General features: G+C 36.7%; 1 protein-coding gene across 1 annotated transcript in view; it reads right to left on the bottom strand.

The window, feature by feature from the left end:
• Positions 1–19,957, bottom strand: part of STT3B (STT3 oligosaccharyltransferase complex catalytic subunit B) — a 103,203-nt gene that overhangs the window by 9,392 nt on the left and 73,854 nt on the right. The window contains exons 6-12 of the mRNA XM_061395730.1: positions 13,028–13,126; positions 11,894–12,040; positions 10,750–10,798; positions 6,558–6,712; positions 3,002–3,213; positions 1,216–1,403; positions 436–607 (exon numbers count right to left, since the gene is read on the bottom strand). Of these exons, the coding sequence (XP_061251714.1) occupies positions 436–607; positions 1,216–1,403; positions 3,002–3,213; positions 6,558–6,712; positions 10,750–10,798; positions 11,894–12,040; positions 13,028–13,126 (1,022 nt within the window). The remainder of the gene's footprint in view (positions 1–435; positions 608–1,215; positions 1,404–3,001; positions 3,214–6,557; positions 6,713–10,749; positions 10,799–11,893; positions 12,041–13,027; positions 13,127–19,957) is intronic.

Raw genomic sequence — 19,957 nt, 5'->3', positions numbered from 1 at the left:
GCTATCTATTTAAAATCTTTAGAGAACAGAAAGGTGATTAATTAATGTAAATTAGTTATGTAATAGCTAGAGTAAACATAATGTGCATGTTCATAAAACACACTGCACTTGCTTTACACATCTGCAAATAATTTTCTTAACTTACGAAAAGGAAAATATAAGACAAATACAGTAAATTTCAGATTTTGCCTCATTCTCCAGCATATAGCCTCTGATTCTGAATGATATATAAACAAATTCTAGTCTTAAAAACCAAATAAGCAAGCATACATTGAATCACTTTACTGAACAAATATGTAGAGAAGTATGTTGAAAATTCAGCAAACAAAAAGCACTTTCCCCCACAGTTTTCCTACTTAATCACAAGTGAAGTCTGATGTCTAAGTAATGAATAACGGTTTGTAACTTTTGACCTTCTGTTGGTCAAGTTCTTACCAGTGCTATGTGGCTGTTATTCCAGGTGTTGTTATCCACCAGAGTGGTTCTATTAGCCATCCCAGCAATCTGATAGCCGTAATCCCACCAAGACATCACTCGGGCATGTTCATCTGTATTCTGCCTTAGCCAAAAGTAAGCTTCTCTGAAATCATCTAAAATATTCCTGGTTCTGAAAAGAATCACAATATTAACTTAAATAAGACCTTATAAATGTGAAGATGGTTTCTTAAAATCTTGGGGTGCCAGGCCACTAAATAATTTCATATTTTAAGGATAGTAGTTAAAAAGCCTCAAGGGTAGGAAGAAGAAAGAAAAAAAAAAGAGCTAGACTAGTGCTTCTTTGACTTAATAGGCATACAAACCACCAGGCTATCATGTAAAAAAGCAAATTCTGATATAGTAGTTCTGAAATGGAGCCTGCACAAGTCTGAAGAGTATCCACATGAAGCAGAAGCTGGGGTGGGAATGTAGGGGCAGAACAGAGACCACCTGTTGTTAAATTTCAGCTGCATCAGAATCCCTGGGGCACTCCTTAAAACACAGATTCCTGAGTCTCACCCCCCCGTTCTAACTCTACATGCTTAGGTGGGGTCAAGAACACGCATGTCTAATGGGCTTCCTGGTAATGATGATGCTGTGTCCAAGCATGACACTTTGAGAAAGACTAATGTGTATGTTATATATGCAAAGATATTCAGATAGACCTCTGAATTCTATTTTTTGAGGCAAGAGAAAGAGCAGGTGTGGAACCCTTTCGTAGTCAAACCATCTTCTTACCCATCATGGTTGTAAGAGGCCAGGACCACGCTTGGGCTGGAGTACGCATTGCTTGTGACCCAGGTGCAGTGGACTGCAAACATCATCAACAGCATCAGCATCAGCATCGTGACAATGCTTTTTATATTAGGACCTAATCCCTCTTCTGTTTTTTCCTGCTCAGTTACATGCTTCCTCACTTTGCCTGCCTGAAAATACAGAAAACTGATGAGACAAATTCATCATCTCATTTGCTTTCATTAAGACATTAAATGGAGAAGCTGGGAGAATGTCATCTATCAATTTAATTCTTTCAAGAGGAGAATGTATAACCATCAGGAATTCTTGCGTGGGTCATACAATGTTTTCTAAAAATTATCAAGGTAGATTCTCAAGTCAACTGTCAAAAAGAAGACTTCCTGGAACTAAACCCAATCCAGGAACTGGTTGCAGAGCAAAATATCTCCAGTAAGAAGTTGCTTTGGAACTCAATTGACCTTATGTTTACATAAATACAAAGGGGAGAACCAAATGGTCTCATCCTGGCAACCTTTCTTTATAAAAAAAATGAATTCCTCATCCTAAAAAAAGCAATGTTCAGTTATAATCCAGGACTTTGTAGGACTTTAGTACAGGAAAAAGAACACATTATCAGAATGAGTTTTCCAATTTCCAAACCCTAAATCAATAAGCTTGTTAAAATCAAGATTGTATTTTTGACGGCCCGGAGGGAGGGTGTGGAGTGGGGGGAGGAGGGAGGAGGGTTCAGGATGGGGAGCATAGGTATGCCTGTGGCGGATTCATTTTGATGTTTGGCGGAACTAATACAATGTTGTGAAGTTTAAAGGTGAAATAAAATTAAAAAAAAATAAATAAAAAAAAAACAATAAACCTCATCAAAAACCAGGAGAGAACAGGACAGAGTCAGAGGTTCTAAACTGCAAGGTTAATTATTAAGAAACCACAAAACAAAAATAAACAAAAAAGCAGGCATGTGCTTTAATAGCACTAATCTGTATGAATGATATTGGACCTATCATAGTAAGGAAAGAAAAGTTTTAAACTGCTACTTAAAAACCTAGTTAATATAGTAAAGTTTAATTTGTTGTTCAAGATAAGTGCTCTAAGTCTTTCCACACTTCCACCAAATCTAATTCTGCTGTGTTTCCTGAGATCTTAAAAGTAAATTACATTATATGGGCCCAGCACCTAGTATTAACGAACTGGAGACTTTTTAAAAAAAAAAAAAAAAAAGGCATTTAATACCCTTCATATGGGATTTCCTAGGTGGTGCAGTGGGTAAAGAATCCACCTGCCAATACAGGAGACATGGGAAGATCCCATGAAGAAGGAAATGGTGACCCACTCCAGTATTCTTGCCTGAAAGATCCCATGGACAGAGGACCTAGTCGATGGGGTCGCAAAGTGTCAGACAAAACAGCATACACAATATCCCTCATTTACTGTTCAGTCTACCAGATATTTAAAACGTTTACACTGAATATGGACTTCAAGGATAAACCCTTGTGCACATGGTTTCAGAAAGATTTATAGTGTTAAATTTTATGTAATTTAGTAAGAACATCAGCTTTTTGCTCTCAAAATTGGGTTTTAGTTTATAAAACCTGACCCAAAAGGTGATTATATACTCTGGTGACATTCTGTTTTCTTATTCTGAGTGAAAAGACGAACTTTCTCTAGATTCTTGTTTAACCACACTTCTTAATATGTATGGTTCTTACTATGATGGAAAAACAAAACAAAGGAACACATAAAACTTTTAAAGGCCTTACTTTAGATTTCCCACCTTATCATACAAATTTCCTGGGTTTCTCTTGTCATCCTCATCACTGCTGTCCTCCACAGGCGGGTTTTCCCTTTTCATGTCGTCCCCCAAATAGTGCTCAAAAACGTTTGAGAAGGCAATTGCAGACAGCATGCAGACGACTGGAGTCAAGGTCAACATCAGCCGGACCATCACGCCCGCAAAGTAGACGGCACTGATGGCGTACAGTGCAACTGCAAAGACAGGTTCTCTTACAATACTTCAGGAAAGAAAGGGTCCCAGGAAGACCCACTGAAAATTCAATACTACTTCAAAGGACAATCGAAACACAGACAAACATCTCATAAAAGGGCTGTTTCTAAACTGATAATCTGAACCAATTTCAAAGTCATATTTAGAGATTATAACTAGTATTGACCAAATAAACACTACATATCAATAGTTGAGAGAAATGTATCAGGATTCAAATTAATTATAGCTATTATGGGGAATGAGACAATTTGTTATTTGTCAACAGCATCACATATTAGGAAAATCCATAACAGAGGAAAATGTGTTTGGTGAATTATAGGCACAGTAAGTTTAGAGAATCAAATAGTCTATGAAAAGATCATGCCAATATTTGGCATAAAGCCTGCTTTAAAGTAAGAATAGGATAAGAAGAAAATAATTTATTAACCAAAGGAGGAACTTATGAAGCTATTGCCGAGAAACTTAAAAAGTTTGCAAGTACTTTCCAACAATCAAACTGTTCCAGATAACGTGCTCACCACGGGGAAAGTCTCTATTCATTTCTGGCTAGAGGCTGTGACTTCACAAAGTTACTGAGTCATCTGAGTGCCCATCTCACTTGAAACAAATTCATATTTTTTTCCTGACTAAAAAATACATTTACTATACAATATTGTTTATCTCAGTGAATTTTTATATGCACACACCTATGTAATTGCCACCCATATCAAAATACAGAACATCTGTATCCCTCCTCAGGAGAAGCCCTCATGCCTCTTCCTAATCAATAACCACTACGCTCTCCCATAAAACAGGTAATCACTATTTGAACTTTTAAAGCAATAATTTAACTTTCCTTATTCTCAGTTCAGTTCAGTCGCTCAGTTGTGTCTGAATCTTTGTGACCTCATGGACTGCAGAAAGCCAGGCTTCCCTATCCATCACCAACTCCCACAGCTTGCTGAAACTGCTATCCATCAAGTCAGTGACGCCATCCAACCATCTCGTCCTCTGTCATCTCCTTCTCCTCCTGCCTTCAATCTTTCCCAGTATCAGGGTCTTTTCCAGTGAGTCAGTCCTTCACATCATATGCCCAAACTACTGGAGCTTCAGCTTCAGCATCAGTCCTTCCAGTGAATATTCAAGATTGATTTCCTTTAAGGATTAACTGGTTTGATCTCCTTGCAGTCCAGAGGACTTTCAGGAGTCTTCTCCAACACCACAGCTTGAAAGCATCAATTCTTCAATGCTCAGCTTTCTTTATGGCCCAACTCTCACATCCATACATGACTATTGGAAGAACCATAGCTTTGACTAGATGAGCCTTTGCCAGCAAAGGAATGTCTCTGCTTTTTAATATGCTGTCTAGGTTTGAAATGGCTTTCCTTCCAAGGAGCAAGTGCCTTTTACTTTCATGGCTGAAGTCACCATCTGCAGAGATTTTGAAGCCCACTCTTTCCCCATCTATTTGACATGAAGTGATGGGACTGGATGCCATGACCTTTGTTTTCTGAATGTTGAGCTTTAAGCCAACTTTTTCACTCTCCTCTTTCACTTTCATTAAAGGCTTTTTAGTTCCTCTTCACTTTCTGCCATAAGGGTGGTGTCATCTGCCTCTCTGAGGTTATTGATATTTCACCCAGCAATCTTGATTCCAGCTTGTGCTTTATCCAGTCTGGCATTTCTCATTATGTACTCTGTATGTAAGTTAAATAAGCAAGGTGACAATATATGTCCTGGACGTATTCCTTTCCTAATTTGGAACCAGTCCATTGTTCCACATCTGGTTCTAACTGTTGCTTCTTGACCTGCATACAGATTTCTCAAGAGGCAGGTCAGGTGGTCTGGTATTCCCATCTCTTGAAAAATTTTCCACAGTTTGTTATAATCCACACAGTCAAAGGCTTGAGTGAAGTCAATGAAGAAGATATTTTTCTGGGATTCTCTTGCTTTTTCTATGATCCAACAGATGTTGGCAATTTGATCTCTGGTTGTGCCTTTTCTAAATTCAGCTTGAACATCTGTAAATTCTCAGTTCATGTACTGCTGAAGCCTATCTTGGAGAATTTTGTGCATGACTTTGCCAGCGTGTGAGATGAGTGCAACTGTGTGGTAGTCTGAGTATTCTTTGGCATTGCCTTTCTTTGGGATTGGAATGAAAACTGACCTTTTCCAGTCCTGTGGCCATTGCTGGGTTTTCCAAATTTGCTGGCATACTGAGTGTGGCACTTTAACAGCATCATCTTTTAGGGCTTGAAATAGCTCAGCTAGAATTCCATCACCTCTACAAGCTTTGTTCGTAGTGATGCTTCCTTATTCTTAAACTTCATAGAAATAAAATTATATAAAATGTTCTCTTTTGTACTGACTTCTTTTGTTTACCCATGCTATTCTTATATTAATTGTTGTGCTGTATTCCACTCTAAAATGCATAAGAATCTCTTTTTTCTACTGCTAACCTTTGGAATGTTTCTAACTAGGGACTATTATGGATAAAGTTGCCATGTACATTCTTAGACATGTCCTTTGTTAGACACACACACTCCCTTCTCTTGGTATCTAGGATTGGGACTGCTAAATCATGAATGGGCAATTTGTTAAACTAATTCTTCTTGAGTGATGTAGTATTAACATGGCTTTCTCCAAAGTCCACTGACCTATATAAAGCAGAAAAGAATGAGTGCCATTCTTTGGTTAGCACCTACGTAGATGCTATTTTCTCTCTCCTGACTTCACTCTGAAACTCTAACTTGTGAGTGTCATGCATGGTCCAGGCCATGTACTTGTACAAGATATATGCTTGTGTGACCCTGTGCATATTACAAAGCATTTTCAGTTTCAGGTCTTACCTTAAACAATGGCTTTAAAATAGTTTGTAATTCTAAGTCTTGTTGGTTGAAAATTACACTAATCTATCAGCCAAGAGGATATTTACTTACAGGTGATTCTTATTCTATTACAAAATGTACTTTCCCACTGAAACTTTTTGGATCATGGATGCCCCTGCAAAAGTCTTCCTACTTAGAATTAACTGAGAAAACATACTCAAGTCTATTCTGTCAACAAAGTTATAATTTCCAATTCTCAGCCACAGACTATCATTACATTAACCTCTCAGAAAACAATAAATTGAAGGAAAAGCTTACATACTAGTCCAAAAGTTAAACAGTTAATAATTAAGAGTATATATAATGCAAACTCACTTAATTTTTTTTGGTTAAGCACTTATGCAAAGTAAGAGAGGAAAGTTTATCTTTATGCAAAGTTGAGCAAAGACAAAACTTCATGGTGGAATGATAATCTCAATAACAAAAATAAACTGAAGTATTTATTAAAAACCTCTTACCAAATACTCTTTCATCGTTGATATTTTTAATGCAGAACCACAGGCCTGCTGGGAAGGTACACACAAGAATATGTAGATCAAAGAAGAAAGATACCCAAGTCGTAGGTTGATGCTCAGACACTGATGCAATAATTGGAATGTGTATTTTTGCATACCTGGTATTAAAGAAGTTTACGTTATTTAAAATTAAATGATAAAACAGAAGTTCCTTTTAGGTGAATAAACTTTCTTTGATTGTACTAATAGATATGGTTCCCATCTCTCCCTCTTCTGGCTTAAAAGTACATTCCAATGTTACCTGCTATAGTGGATATAAATCTGACACATATTGGTAAAACCAAAATCAACATACTTCCCCCTAAAATTAGAATTATCTAAGGCCAGTTATAAAAGGCCACACACATATTCTTCTGTGTGATTTCTAACACAAAAATGCTTGCTCAAATAGGAATTTCTTTTGCACTTGTTCTGATGCTGTAAAGAGTAATATTGCATAGGAACCTGGAATGTTAGGTCCATGAATCAAAACAAATTGCAAGTGGTCAAACAGGTGATGGCAAGAGTGAACATCAACATTTTTGGAATCAGTGAACTAAAATGGAATGGAATGGAATGGGTGAATTTAACTCAGATGACCATTATATATACTACTGTCGGCAAGAATCCCTAAGAAGAAATGGTGTAGCCATCATAGTCAACAAAAGAGTCCAAAAATGCCGTACTTGGATGCAATCTCAAAAACGACAGAATGTTTGTTTGTTTCCAAGGCAACATTCAACATCACATTCAACATTACCATTCAACATCACAGTAATCCAAGTCTATGCCCTGACCAGTAATGCTGAAAAAGCTGAAGTTGAATAGTTCTATGAAGACCTACAAAACCTTCTAGAACTAACAGCAAACAACGACGTCCTTTTCATTATAGGGGACTGGAATGCAAAAGTAGGAAGTCAGGAAATACCTGGAGTAACAAGCAAATTTGGCCTCAGAGTATAGAATGAAGCAGGGCAAAGGCTAATAGAGCTTTGCCAAGAGAATGCACTGGTCATCGCAAACACCCTCTTCCAACAACACAAGAGAAGACTACACATGGACATCAGCAGATGGTCAACACTGAAATCAGATTGATTATACTCTTTGCAGCCAAAGATGGAGAAGCTCTATACAGTCAGCAAAAACAAGACCAAGATGACCTGTGGCTCAGATCATGAACTCCTTATTGCCAAATTCAAACTTAAATTGAAGAAAATAGGGAAAATCACTAGACCATTCGGGTATGATCTAAATCAAATCCCTTCATGATTATACACTGGAAGTGACAAATAGATTCAAGGGATTAGATCTGATAGACAAGTGTGCCTGAAGAACTATGGACGGAGGTTCATGACATTGCAAAGGAGGCAGTGATCAAGATCATCCCCAAGAAAAAGAAATGCAAAATGGTTATCTGAGGAGGACTTACAAAGAGCTATGAAAAGAAGAGAAGTGAAAGGCAAAGGAGAAAATAAAAGATACACCCTTTTGAATTCAGAGTTCCAAAAAATAGCAGGGAGAGATAAGAAAGCCTTCCTCAGTATCAATGCAAAGAAATAGAGGAAAACAATACAATGGGAAGGACTAGAAATCTCTTCAAGAAAATCAGAGACACTAAGGGAACTTTTCATGCAAAGATGGGCGCAATAAAGGACAGAAACGGTATGGACCTAACAGAAGCAGAAGATATTATGAAGAGGTGGCAAGAATACACAGAAGAACTATACAAAAGAGATCTTCATGACCCAGGTAATCATGATGGTGTGATCACTCACCTAGAGCCAGACATCCTGGAATGCAAAGTCAAGTGGGCCTTAGGAAGCATCACTACGAACAAAGCTAGTGGAGGTGATGGAATTCCAGTTGAGCTATTTCAAATCCTAGAAGAAGATGCTGTGAAAGTGCTGGACTCAATATGCCAGCAAATTTGGAAAACTCAGCAGTGGCCACAGGACTGGAAAATTCCAATCCCAAAGAAAGGCAATGCCAAAGAATGCTCAAACTATCACAAAACTGTACTCATCTCACACGCTAGCTAAGTAATGCTCAAATTTCTCCAAGCCAGGCCTCAACAGTATGTGAACCATGAACTTCCAGATGTTCAAGCTAGATTTAGAAAAGGCAGAGGAACCAGAGATCAGATTGCCAACATCCGCTGGATCATCGAAAAAGCAAGAGTTCCAAATCGGGAAAGGAGTACGTCAAGGCTCTATATTGTCACCCTGCTTATTTAACTTATACGCAGAGTACATCATGAGAAATGCTGGGCTGGAGGAAGCACAAGCTGGAATCAAGACTGCCAGGAGAAATATCATTAACCTCAGATATGCAGATGACACCACCCTAATGACAAAAAGTAAAGAACTAGAGAGCCTCTTGATAAAAGTGAAAGAGGAGTGTGAAAAAGTTGACTTAAAACTCAACATCCATAAAACTAAGATCATGGCATCTGGTCTCATCATTTCATGGCAAACAGATGGGGAAACAGTAGAAACAGAGACTTTAGGGGCTCCAAGATCACTGCAGATGGTGACTGCAGCCATGAAATTAAAAGACACTTGCTCCTTGGATGAAAAGTTATGACCAACTTAGCACATTAAAAAAGCAGAGACATTATTTTGCCAACTAAGGTCCATCTAGTCAAAGCTATGGTTTTTCCAGTAGTCTTGTATAGATGTGAGAATTGGATTATAAAGAAAGCTGAGCAACAAAGAACTGATGCTTTTGAACTGTGGTGTTAGAGAAAAGTATTGAGTGTTCCCTGGAGTGCAAGGAGATCCAACCAGTTCTTCCAAAAGGAAATCAGTCATGAATATTCATTGGAAGGACTGATGCTAAAGCTGAAACTGCAATACTTTAGCCACCTGATGTGAACAGCTGACTCATCTGAAAAGACCCTGATGCTGGGTAAGATTGAATGCAGGTGGAGAAGGGGACGACAGATGATGAGATGGTTGCATGGCATCACCGACTCAATGGACTTGAGTTTGAGTAAACTCTGGGGGTTGGTGATGGATAGGGAATCCTGACATGCTGAAGTCCATAGAGTCACAAAGATTTGGACACAACTGAGGGACTGAACTGAACAAGCACTTCCTAAGTTTGCACCAATGAGTTCGACTACCTTTTGGATATGTGACTAGCAGAATAACTCATCGAATAAGATATCCTATTGTGACAATACCTTTCTTAACACGGAGATGGCACAGAGGTGGTTGGTCAGAGACATGGAAAGGACAAGACAGATTTTCTCTGAAATGTCCTAAGATTCCAAAGTGGGCAAGTAAAGTTTGAAAACAAGAATAAGTATGACTAGTAAAATTTTAACCTAGTCAGAATTAATTAACTTCTACAACTGGGGTTTTTCCTTCAAACTCTCTGGTGATGCAAAGGCTGATCTCTGGGAGTATGTGTCTGTTAGCTTCAGCCACCCATACATCATTTGCTTATGCCCTTTAATTAGGCCTGGCTAGGGGCCTTTTTGGTATTATATCAAAGGGCAGGCCTGTTCAATAAAATGTGGTAGGTTTTTTATCGGGCCACATGGGGTAACAGAATAGCAGAATCAAGGGAGAGAGGTCAATTATCACCAAGAGATATTTTCTTATCCTTAGGAAAACATTTTTAGAGTTAAAAAAAGTATTGAGCTAATGTAAAAAAATTTTTTTTATTAACTCATCTCGTAAAAGCACTCTTAAAAAATGCAACAAATATCCTCTAGCATATATGATGGTTAAAAAACACCAGGAAACTTAAATAAAATTAAATTTTTTCTCATATCTATAGCATATGGATTTATAACATAGTATCTATCCTTAAGGGTTAAAAATTAAATATTACTAACAGATGGAAACTTTGAATACATTGGTAAAAACAAACAAACAAAAAAATCAATCATTAAAATGGCACGTATTACCTGAAATGTTTTAATAAACAAAAATAAGGAGTTGCCCATGAAGAACAGAAATATGACTTACATATCAAACTACAGGTGAATTCCAAACGGATATTATAACAAAGACAAAATACAACATTTACTAAACTGGTATATGCTAAATATTTTAGAATGTTGCCAGGTATTGACAGAGATATTAACAATAAAGAAGACAAAAGAATATTTAAATAACATGAGGGCAAATAACTTATCTGCACTTACCCAGTGTCCCACAATGAGTAAAACCTGCCACTCCACGGTGCAATGTAACCTTGGAAGGAAAAATGCAAAGGAAATTCATTGGCCATTTCATTGTTTTTATTGGTTTTATGTTTACGGATTATTTGGACTAATTTTAAGCTAATGTTAAAAGAACTGCCCTAAAAAAAAAAGGTTATACTGTATTTCACACAGCTGGTCATCAGATAAAATACAGTAGTAGTAGTGTTAAGTCACTCAGTCATGTCCAACTCTTTGTGATCCTACGGATCCTTTGTGATCCTCTGTCCATGGAATTCTCAGGCAAGAATACTGGAGTGGGTTGCCATTTCCTTCTCCAGGGGGTCTTTCTGACCCAGGGATCGAACCCAGGTCTTCTGCATTGCTGGCAGATTCTTTACTGTCTGAGCCTTAGGGATCAAATTAAAAAAATACCCATGGACATTACATTTCCAAAGAAACACAACAAGCTAATGACACCAACACTGTAGAAAGCTTTCTGATTCTTTTAAACCTCTAATTGACTAGTAGAGATATTAAGATAGCACTGGATAATTTTAAAAAGTGAGAGGTGTCCAGTACGCCAAATTTAGATCAATTATAAAGGTGATTTTAAACATTTGTGCCTTTTACTCCTGTCAATGAATTCTTCATGATTTTATGAGCTAAGCTGGTACATTAATTTGACATATCTTCAGAAAGAATTTGATTTGTTTCCAGTGACTGGTAAAGTCAGGACAAGAAAGTAACTTAGAATCCAGAAGCTGACTGAAAGCTGATCTGGTTGGCTGTTTAGAAGCAGGAGACAGAGTATATAACACACTAGGGAGGGTAAACCTATGCCATTAACACCAGAAACTTTGGATTTTATACATTTTGGGCCTAATCATCTATCAAGAGAAGGATGCTTGAATGTGGATTTAGCAAAACCTGAAGCAACAAATATATTGTTTAAAAAAAGAAAGAAATTTTTTCTTTTTGTAGTGCTGTTCAGATTTTAGAACCTTTGACTTATTTTCATACCGTTTCTAAGGAAACAATAGCTGACCTACTACGATAAATGGAACATGTACAAAATTTGCAAAAGAATTTACCTTTTGCAATGACCTAGAGACAATATTCACATCCGACAGGTGATGACACCTACCTGTGTAAGTCAAATAGATGACACTAAGGAACACAGCACCTGCAGCTAGCGACACACCCAAAAAGAACAGGGTCTGGAACTCTTGTTTTGTTAACCGGTCTCGCAGATACTGCAAGAAAGCGTAAGCTTGCAGCAATGCAAAGACACCTAATTAAAGAGAAGGTGCATATAAGTAATCAACAAAGCATTTTTCTAAGAACATTGAGAAACATTAATTTGGAAGACTTAGAATACCTTGTACAATTCAGTGATCTGACATTTCCTTTGTCAAATGACAGGTAACCAATTAATACATCCAAAAAATTCTGTTACATTTTTTTTTCTAATACATGAACAGAGAAGCCTGGTGTGCTGCGGTCCGTGGGGACATGACTTAACGACTGAACAACAATATATGGTTACTGTTCATAGCTGGGGTGGGTGTGTGTGGTTCGAGATTCTCACTGAAAAATCTGATGATAAAAGCTATGGACCATCATCATCTCAAAGTTAAATATACCGATATTTATAAAATGCTATGAACAAAATGACTACCCACGGATTTTCCATGGGTCATGGACCTTGTGTGGAATCTCTGATAAAAAGTTTTATTCACAGATTTTTCATTATATCTTGTTATCTGTGACCCAGATTAATGATGGCAAAATGCTCTGCTTTAGGGAGAATTATGTGACTTTATAATCAATATAAAAGCTCTTTTAATTCTAGTTAGTAGGGATGGATAAAATATTTTAGTGAGATGTAAAGAATATAAAAATGAAATGTTTCATTCCATCTAAATTTGGTAAAATGACAACTCGGTATAATAACTCAGTATACAGATATATTACTATTTAATGTTTGTTTATACAAAGCAAATGTTTAATATTTGTTTATACAAAGCAAATTAGTGTTGGCAAAAAAGGATGTTTTACCTTCTCAAAACAGTCATACCTGGGAAGACAGGCACTTTCAGAAGCCCAATATCAGAAAGTCTCAATAAATTCTGTCATATTTTACAGTGGTGATGTTTCAGAACTAATACAATGAAAATTAGAAACAACAACAAAACCCCAAAAGAACCCTTCATTCCACTGAAGACCAGTCACACATTCATGGATTCTTTAGAAGAAAGAACATAGATATTTTTCCTACCTGCAGCTGCCATGTGTTCACTTGTTCTGATTGGCTGGAATCCCACAAAAGGTATCTGCATGGATAATATTAGGCCCACAATATAGAAAGTGCTATATGCTATAAAGACAAAATAGGAAACAAGGACAATTCACTATTACCATTAAGTACTTCAAACATAAATATATACATGATTCATATATTTTTTTAGCAAAGTTTTAACAACTTATTTTAATAGAATTTTGAAGTGACTATTCTATTTGATACATATTTGATGATTAATCAACCATACATTATAAAACATACAATTCTTTTCTGCCATTTAAGAAAAGTATTATTTTAAGGAGACTGGTGCTGTTTCCTTCTTCTGAAAATGGAATCAAATTTTTTCAACCTATCATTAACAATTGTTGACATGACCCAATAAGCATGTAAACACCATTCCTATTAGCATTAACACAAAGTATGCATTACCAAATGAAAGCTTATCATTATCCTATATGAGTAGCTTGCAGTCTGAAAAGCTTGTAAGTATTTCACAACCTTTTTATAATCTCCTAATATTTTTGTACAGTAATGTAACCAGTTTAAAGAAACTTTATGTCCATCTACTAGGTTTTCTATTATTAAAGAATAAAAGAACTAAGTGCACAGAGGTCAAGTCATAAAACAGACTAGTTACAAATTTATTAGGATCTAATAAAGGAAACTTATTTGCTTTCTGCACTGAATATACTATGTAGTATTCTTGGCTTATATGAACCTAAGTGTATAGGCAAATTGGGAAGTGGTTACGGCTTGTATGAAGGACTTGTTTTTGCATTAAGGTGTTCACAGATCATTACAGCGAAAATATCCGGAATAGTCATAATTAAAACTTACTTTGAAAAAAAGTTAAAACTCTTCTGAAATAAGTAAATGTGAAAAATATTCCATTTAAAAAGCTTATTATACACATCACTTTATGAAGGATAGTCAATATTTAGTGCTTGGCAAATAAAGTACTCTACTAGGGAAAAAAAGACTGCAAGAGAACGGCTCAGCAGACGCATCTGTATGCTACACACTGTACAGCACAGCATACACTTCTCTTTATCCCAGCTGAGAAAGCATGCTTATTGAGGTAAATTATGGGTTAATATTTCAAATGTTAAGTTGCCTTCCAAGCTGTCTGATCAGAGATGACTACAGTATTAGGAAAAGGCTAAGAAGCTTAAGTAAATGTAATAGGAAGGACCAATGTATAAAGTTTCTGATGACCTCAAGCTAACAGAGAACTGGTTGTCAAGAGGATCCTGCAGAACAAACTCATCCAACAATGTACTTTCCAGACACATTCAGTTCAGTTCAGCCGCTCAGTTGTGTCCAACTCTTTGCGACCCCATGAATCGCAGCACGCCAGGCCTCCCTGTCCATCACCAACTCCCAGAGTTCACTCAGACTCACGTCCATCGAGTCAGTGATGCCATCCAGCCATCTCATCCTCTGTCATCCCTTTTTCCTCCTGCCCCCAGTCCCTCCCAGCATCAGAGTCTTTTCCAATGAGTCAATTCTTCGCATGAGGTGGCCAGAGTACTGGAGTTTCAGCTTTAGCATCATTCCTTCCAAAGAAAACCCAGGACTGATCTCCTTCAGAATGGACTGGTTGGATCTCCTTGCAGTCCAAGGGACTCTCAAGAGTCTTCTCCAACATCACATTTCAAAAGTATCAATTCTTCGGTGCTCAGCTTTCTTCACAGACACATTAGTGTTGGACTAGAACTACTCTCAATGAGATATGTGAACGCAAATGCAATAAAGTAAATATGAACAAGAAATTCTATGTCACATATATTTGAACTGCCAACCATTGTGGTTGACGGTGTTCAAATACCAGTATGTTTCTCTTACAAATCAGTCTGTGTAGACGCACAAAGAGTAAGCAGGCCGAATTAGGAAAAAAAAAATGGGAACATGGTCATTTTGTGACCTTGAAGAACTGCTGTTATTCAGTCAATAAGTCCTGTCCAACTCTTTGTGACTCCATGGACTACAATGTGCCAGGCTTCCCTGTTCTTCACTATCTCCTGAAGTTTGCTCAAATTCATGTCCATTGAGTTGGTGAAGCTATTCAACTATCTCACCCTCTGCTGCCCTCTTCTCCTTTTGCCTTCAATCTTCCCAGCATCAGGGTCTTTTCAAATGAGTTGGCTCTTCACATCAAGTGGCAAAATTACTGAAGCTTCAGCTTCAATATCAGTCCCTCCAATGAATATTCAGGATTGATTTTCTTTTAGGATTGACTGTTTGCTCTCCTTGCAGTCCAAGGGACTCTCAAGAGTCTTCTCCAACACCACAACTCAAAAGCATCAATTCTTCGGTGCTCAGCTTTCTTTATGGTCCAACTCTCACATCCACACATGACTACTGGAAAAACCATAGCTTTGACCAGACAGACTTTTGTCAGCAAAGTGATATCTCTGCTTTTTAATATACTGTCTAGGTTTGTCATAGCTTTCCTTCCAAACAAGTGTCTTTCATTTCATGGCTGCAGTCACTATCCACAGTGATTTTGAAGCCCAAGAAAATCTGTTAACTGTTTCTACTTTTCCAGGTATATTCAAAAAGAGACTAAATCTGCTAATATTCTCATTTCAGTGGTTTCATGAAGCTACACAGGCATTCACTGCCATTAGGTAAAGAAAACTCTTTATAAAGAAGTGGTACACTAGAGTTCAAGTTAATAAAAAAAGTGATGGAGATGGGTTTAAGAAAAAGAAACTCAATCTCAAGAAACATAAAAAAAAGGCCAGGTGGGACTTTAACTTGCAAACACATTACTTTGTAAATATGAGTTAGTGTCAAACAAATCTCAACTAATAGAAACAGACATGTTCTCAACAATATTTTACCTATAAATATTCCTCTACCCAAACTAACCTCATTTATACCTACTTACATACACTGATGATTCAAAGCTAATAAACGTGATACATGCGATAATCCGAAGATAACCATCTTCTTTTAAAAGAACTTGATTCATGTCTTCCCTATTTTTATCTTTTTTGGATCAGTGATACTGAGATGTTTACATAGAGGGATGTATGTTCTACTTCATAGTACTCTTTAACACACAAATATTTCCATTGTTAAAGGCCCCAGATGGAGTCAGTAGTGCTGAAATTCAAGACTCAATACCCAATCCTAACTGTAGTCACAACCTTCCCCAGGAATACTATTCTACTAGGTCAGCATGGAATGTTCTGTCAGCACAAATGAGGTAATTCTTTCTAACCCCCACTGCCCAAAGAAAGAGGAGGGAATCTGCCACAAAGACCCTTTCCCTCCCCCACAAGTAGGTTACCTAAGCCTGAAAGGCTTTTTTGGTTATGAATTCCTTGTCTTGCCTATAAAAAATCTTTCCCTTACAGTGGTTCTTTGGAGCTCCTTTCTAGTTGGCTAGAATAGTGATGCTGCCCAACTTATGAATCATTAATAAAGCCAATTAGATACTTAAAATGCACTCAGCTGAATTTTGTTTAAAAAAAAAAATTTCAAGTTTATCTTGCTTAATACTGCCCTTCTTCTTGAACCTGTAAAATTAGATATACATCACCATACCTCAATTTAAATCCCATTTACAAACCCATGTTTTAAAACAGAAAATACATATTAAGAAACAGTGAAACTAGAAGAAATAGTGAAGTAAACCCTCAATTCTTAAACCATTCTCCAATGCAAAATGAAAATGTGTTTTTCTCGAGTCTTTGTACCATATGTTTTAAAATTATCTTTTTAGTTCATTCAAATATTAAGTTATATTCTATTATGGTCAAGACATTCTAAAAATACAATCCGACCTTCTAAGAATCAGATATCCAATTTGGAAAATCAAAGATGTACACAAATTACCTCAATACAATGGAGCAAGTACATGCAACGTTGGTGGAAAAAACCCTGGCTCTGTAAGAACTTAAAGGAGGGCGAGAGCTCTGCTTCTTGACCTGGACATTGAAGACGCACATAACACCACCTGCACCATTCTCTGACATTCTCAGAACCCTCAACAGCACACGCACAGAGCAACTGTTCTCCACCAGACTCTGAAACTTGACCAAACTATGGTCTACATCTTCACAACCTTCTATCCATCTATCTTAACCTACTTTTTTTTACCCTTTAAACCAGAAGAATAAAGCTTTCTTTCCATCAAAGTAGTGAGTTCTAAGGAAACAAACAAGACCAATAGTGTGGTAAATCATTCATTACATCATGACAATGTTACCACACTGCCATCCTGTGGAAGTATAGTTACCAGCAATTTTCTCCTGCAGATCAAACTTCCAATGTGTTAGAATTCCCCTCAAATTATCATTAGGAAGATATATACAAAGTCTGTTAGCTTATTTGTAAGCAAAGAAAATCTCTTTGATTTGGGACAAATAGTAATCTTCTAAAACAGAACCTAAACATCTTTTCACTTTTACAGTACTTTTTTTCCCCAAGGGTATTGGGTGGGACTAGATTGATACAGAAAAGAAACAAACCACTGTTCTTAGCTTAAGGTGCACATATGAGTTGGTCTGTAAAATAAAAGGCACCAAAAGGCCTGATTCAAGTACCAAAGAAATGCCCAGTTTTCAAGAAGCTCTTGCTGTTCCCCAAAGTAATCTTTAAGTATTTTCTTTCTCCCTGACAAAGTATCGCAACTTAAGTTGACAGCACCCTTCATGCTTTTAAAATACTACTGTACGTCCCTTTATGTAAATAAAGTTAGAAAAGGTTTTGTGAATATTATATTCTAGTTAACTCTAATCTACCATGAAATCACCTTAGCATTCGCTCTATCTCCTGGGTGATATTTAATAGAAAGGGCTGGCAAAATACTTCTCTCTCAACCACAACAGCACTAACCAAAAGAAACAGAAAATACTTCCAAACTCAACCAGTTTTGCTTTATTATTAATAAATATGATTAAAGGCTTACAAGACTGTTGAAATCTTTGATTAATAAAGATATTTTACTGTTTGATTACTGTGAATGCTGATAAATAAAGGGAGTGAAAGATGGGAAGAAACGTACATGAAATTATAGCTTACAAGATCCCCCCCAACAAAAAACAAACAAACAAACAAACAAAAACCCTCCATGGATTCTTCTTGACCAGCAGAAAGAAATATAATGACTAACAGATACACGAGAAAAAATAATTTTTCTTTCTCAAGGATGTGGTTCATTATAAACTGTATTGAATGAATCTTTTAAACTACTATTTTATAAGCTCTATTTGTAAAAGCAGGAAGAAGTGACTTGTGCAAAACATCTGAATGGAGACACAATGACAATTTTTTAAAATAGCAAATATACCTACTATTGATGCTTAAAATGAAATCAAGCATAGGATAGCAGAAAGAACGAAGAAATATAATTTAAAAGTGTAAGATGATGCTCTTTGGTAACTTCTAGAGCTAAATAGAAATGAGGAGGGTAGGGAAGTTAGACTTTGCTAATCTAACTTCACTTTCTTTAGCTCTTCTTCCTCTTCCTGATTCAGGGGCATTTCACAAAGGTCTATCCCTCAATCTTCTCCCTAACTCTGTTCTCCTGACCATTACATTTTTAGGGCCCTACATTTTTAAAATTAAACAAAGAAACTCTTAGTTCTTCCCCATAAGCATTTAATTTAAAAACATTTTTTCCTCATACCGTTTCAAAACAAAAAGTTCGGAGTTACTGTTTAATCCATGGTCGTCTTTTCTGGATTCCAATGCTGGCTAACAGTGTTTTCAGGGTAACGAAATATATAATCACATGTTGATATATTTCTACAGTAAGGTATTTATTCATATGGTAGGCAATACAGTCAGTGATTTTTTTGCATCATGGGTATCAAGCCAAAATATCTACATTTAGGCTTCAGCTCCATTACTAGCTACATGATCCTGAGCAAATTGTCTTCTCTTGTTTAACAGGACCTATCCTCAAGGTGAGGTTATCAAGAGTAAATGAGTTCAATACACGCAAAGAACTTAGGACAATTCATTGTGCATAAGAACTACCTGATATATATATATGTACTATTTCAGTGGTGATTGTTATAAAGTATGCTGAAGTGGGTATAAACCTAATCAGCAGATTATAACTTTTTTAAAAAACTGATATAACACATACTAAAAAAACCCCGCCCTTTTAAAATGTACCACTGAGTGGTTATTATAGTGGTTATTATAGTGGTTATGTGTGTGACTAAAGTTGTGTGACTATCACCACTATTTCATTCTAGAACAATTCCACCACCCCCTCCCCCCACCCCCCGCCAGAAGAAACCCGTATCTATAAGCTGTCACTCTAGTCCCCAAACCCTTGGCAACCTCTAAACCAACTTTCTGTCTCTAACCTGCTTGCTGTCTTTATGGATTTGCCACCTCTGGACATTTTATACAGAAAGAATCCCACAGTTACATGGCCTTTTGTACCCGGTTTATTTTACTCAGCACAATGTTTTCAAGGTTCACGATGTAGCATGTATCACCTTTATTCCTTTTCACTGCCGAACAACACTCCACTGTACGGATACACCACACTTTATCCATTCATTAGTTAATGGACATTGGGTTGTCTTCAGTTTTTGGCTATTATGAATAACGAATGCTGCTATGAACATTACAAGTTTCTGTGTAAGTATATAATTTTCAATTCTCTTGGGTATATACCAAGGAGTGGATTTGTGGGTCACAGTAACTTTATCATTAAGTTTTTGATAAACTGCCAAACTGTTATGTTTTTTAATCAAGCAAACAGCTTTATTATTTTTGTTAATGTTTTCCAACATTATTATAATAGAATTGTATTACTTTATTATAAAGACACTGGTTTCAGATGACAACTTCTCTGTGATTAATACAACCTGTAAAAGTTCTGTCTCTATCATAGAAAGTGAGTTCTAAGATTCAAGACACCATCTATTACTA

The sequence above is a fragment of the Bos javanicus genome, chromosome 22, assembly GCF_032452875.1.
Source record: "Bos javanicus breed banteng chromosome 22, ARS-OSU_banteng_1.0, whole genome shotgun sequence".
NCBI lineage: Eukaryota > Metazoa > Chordata > Mammalia > Artiodactyla > Bovidae > Bos > Bos javanicus.
The sequence above is the reverse complement of the archived record's forward strand: the minus strand, read 5'-3'. Positions and strand labels throughout refer to the sequence as shown.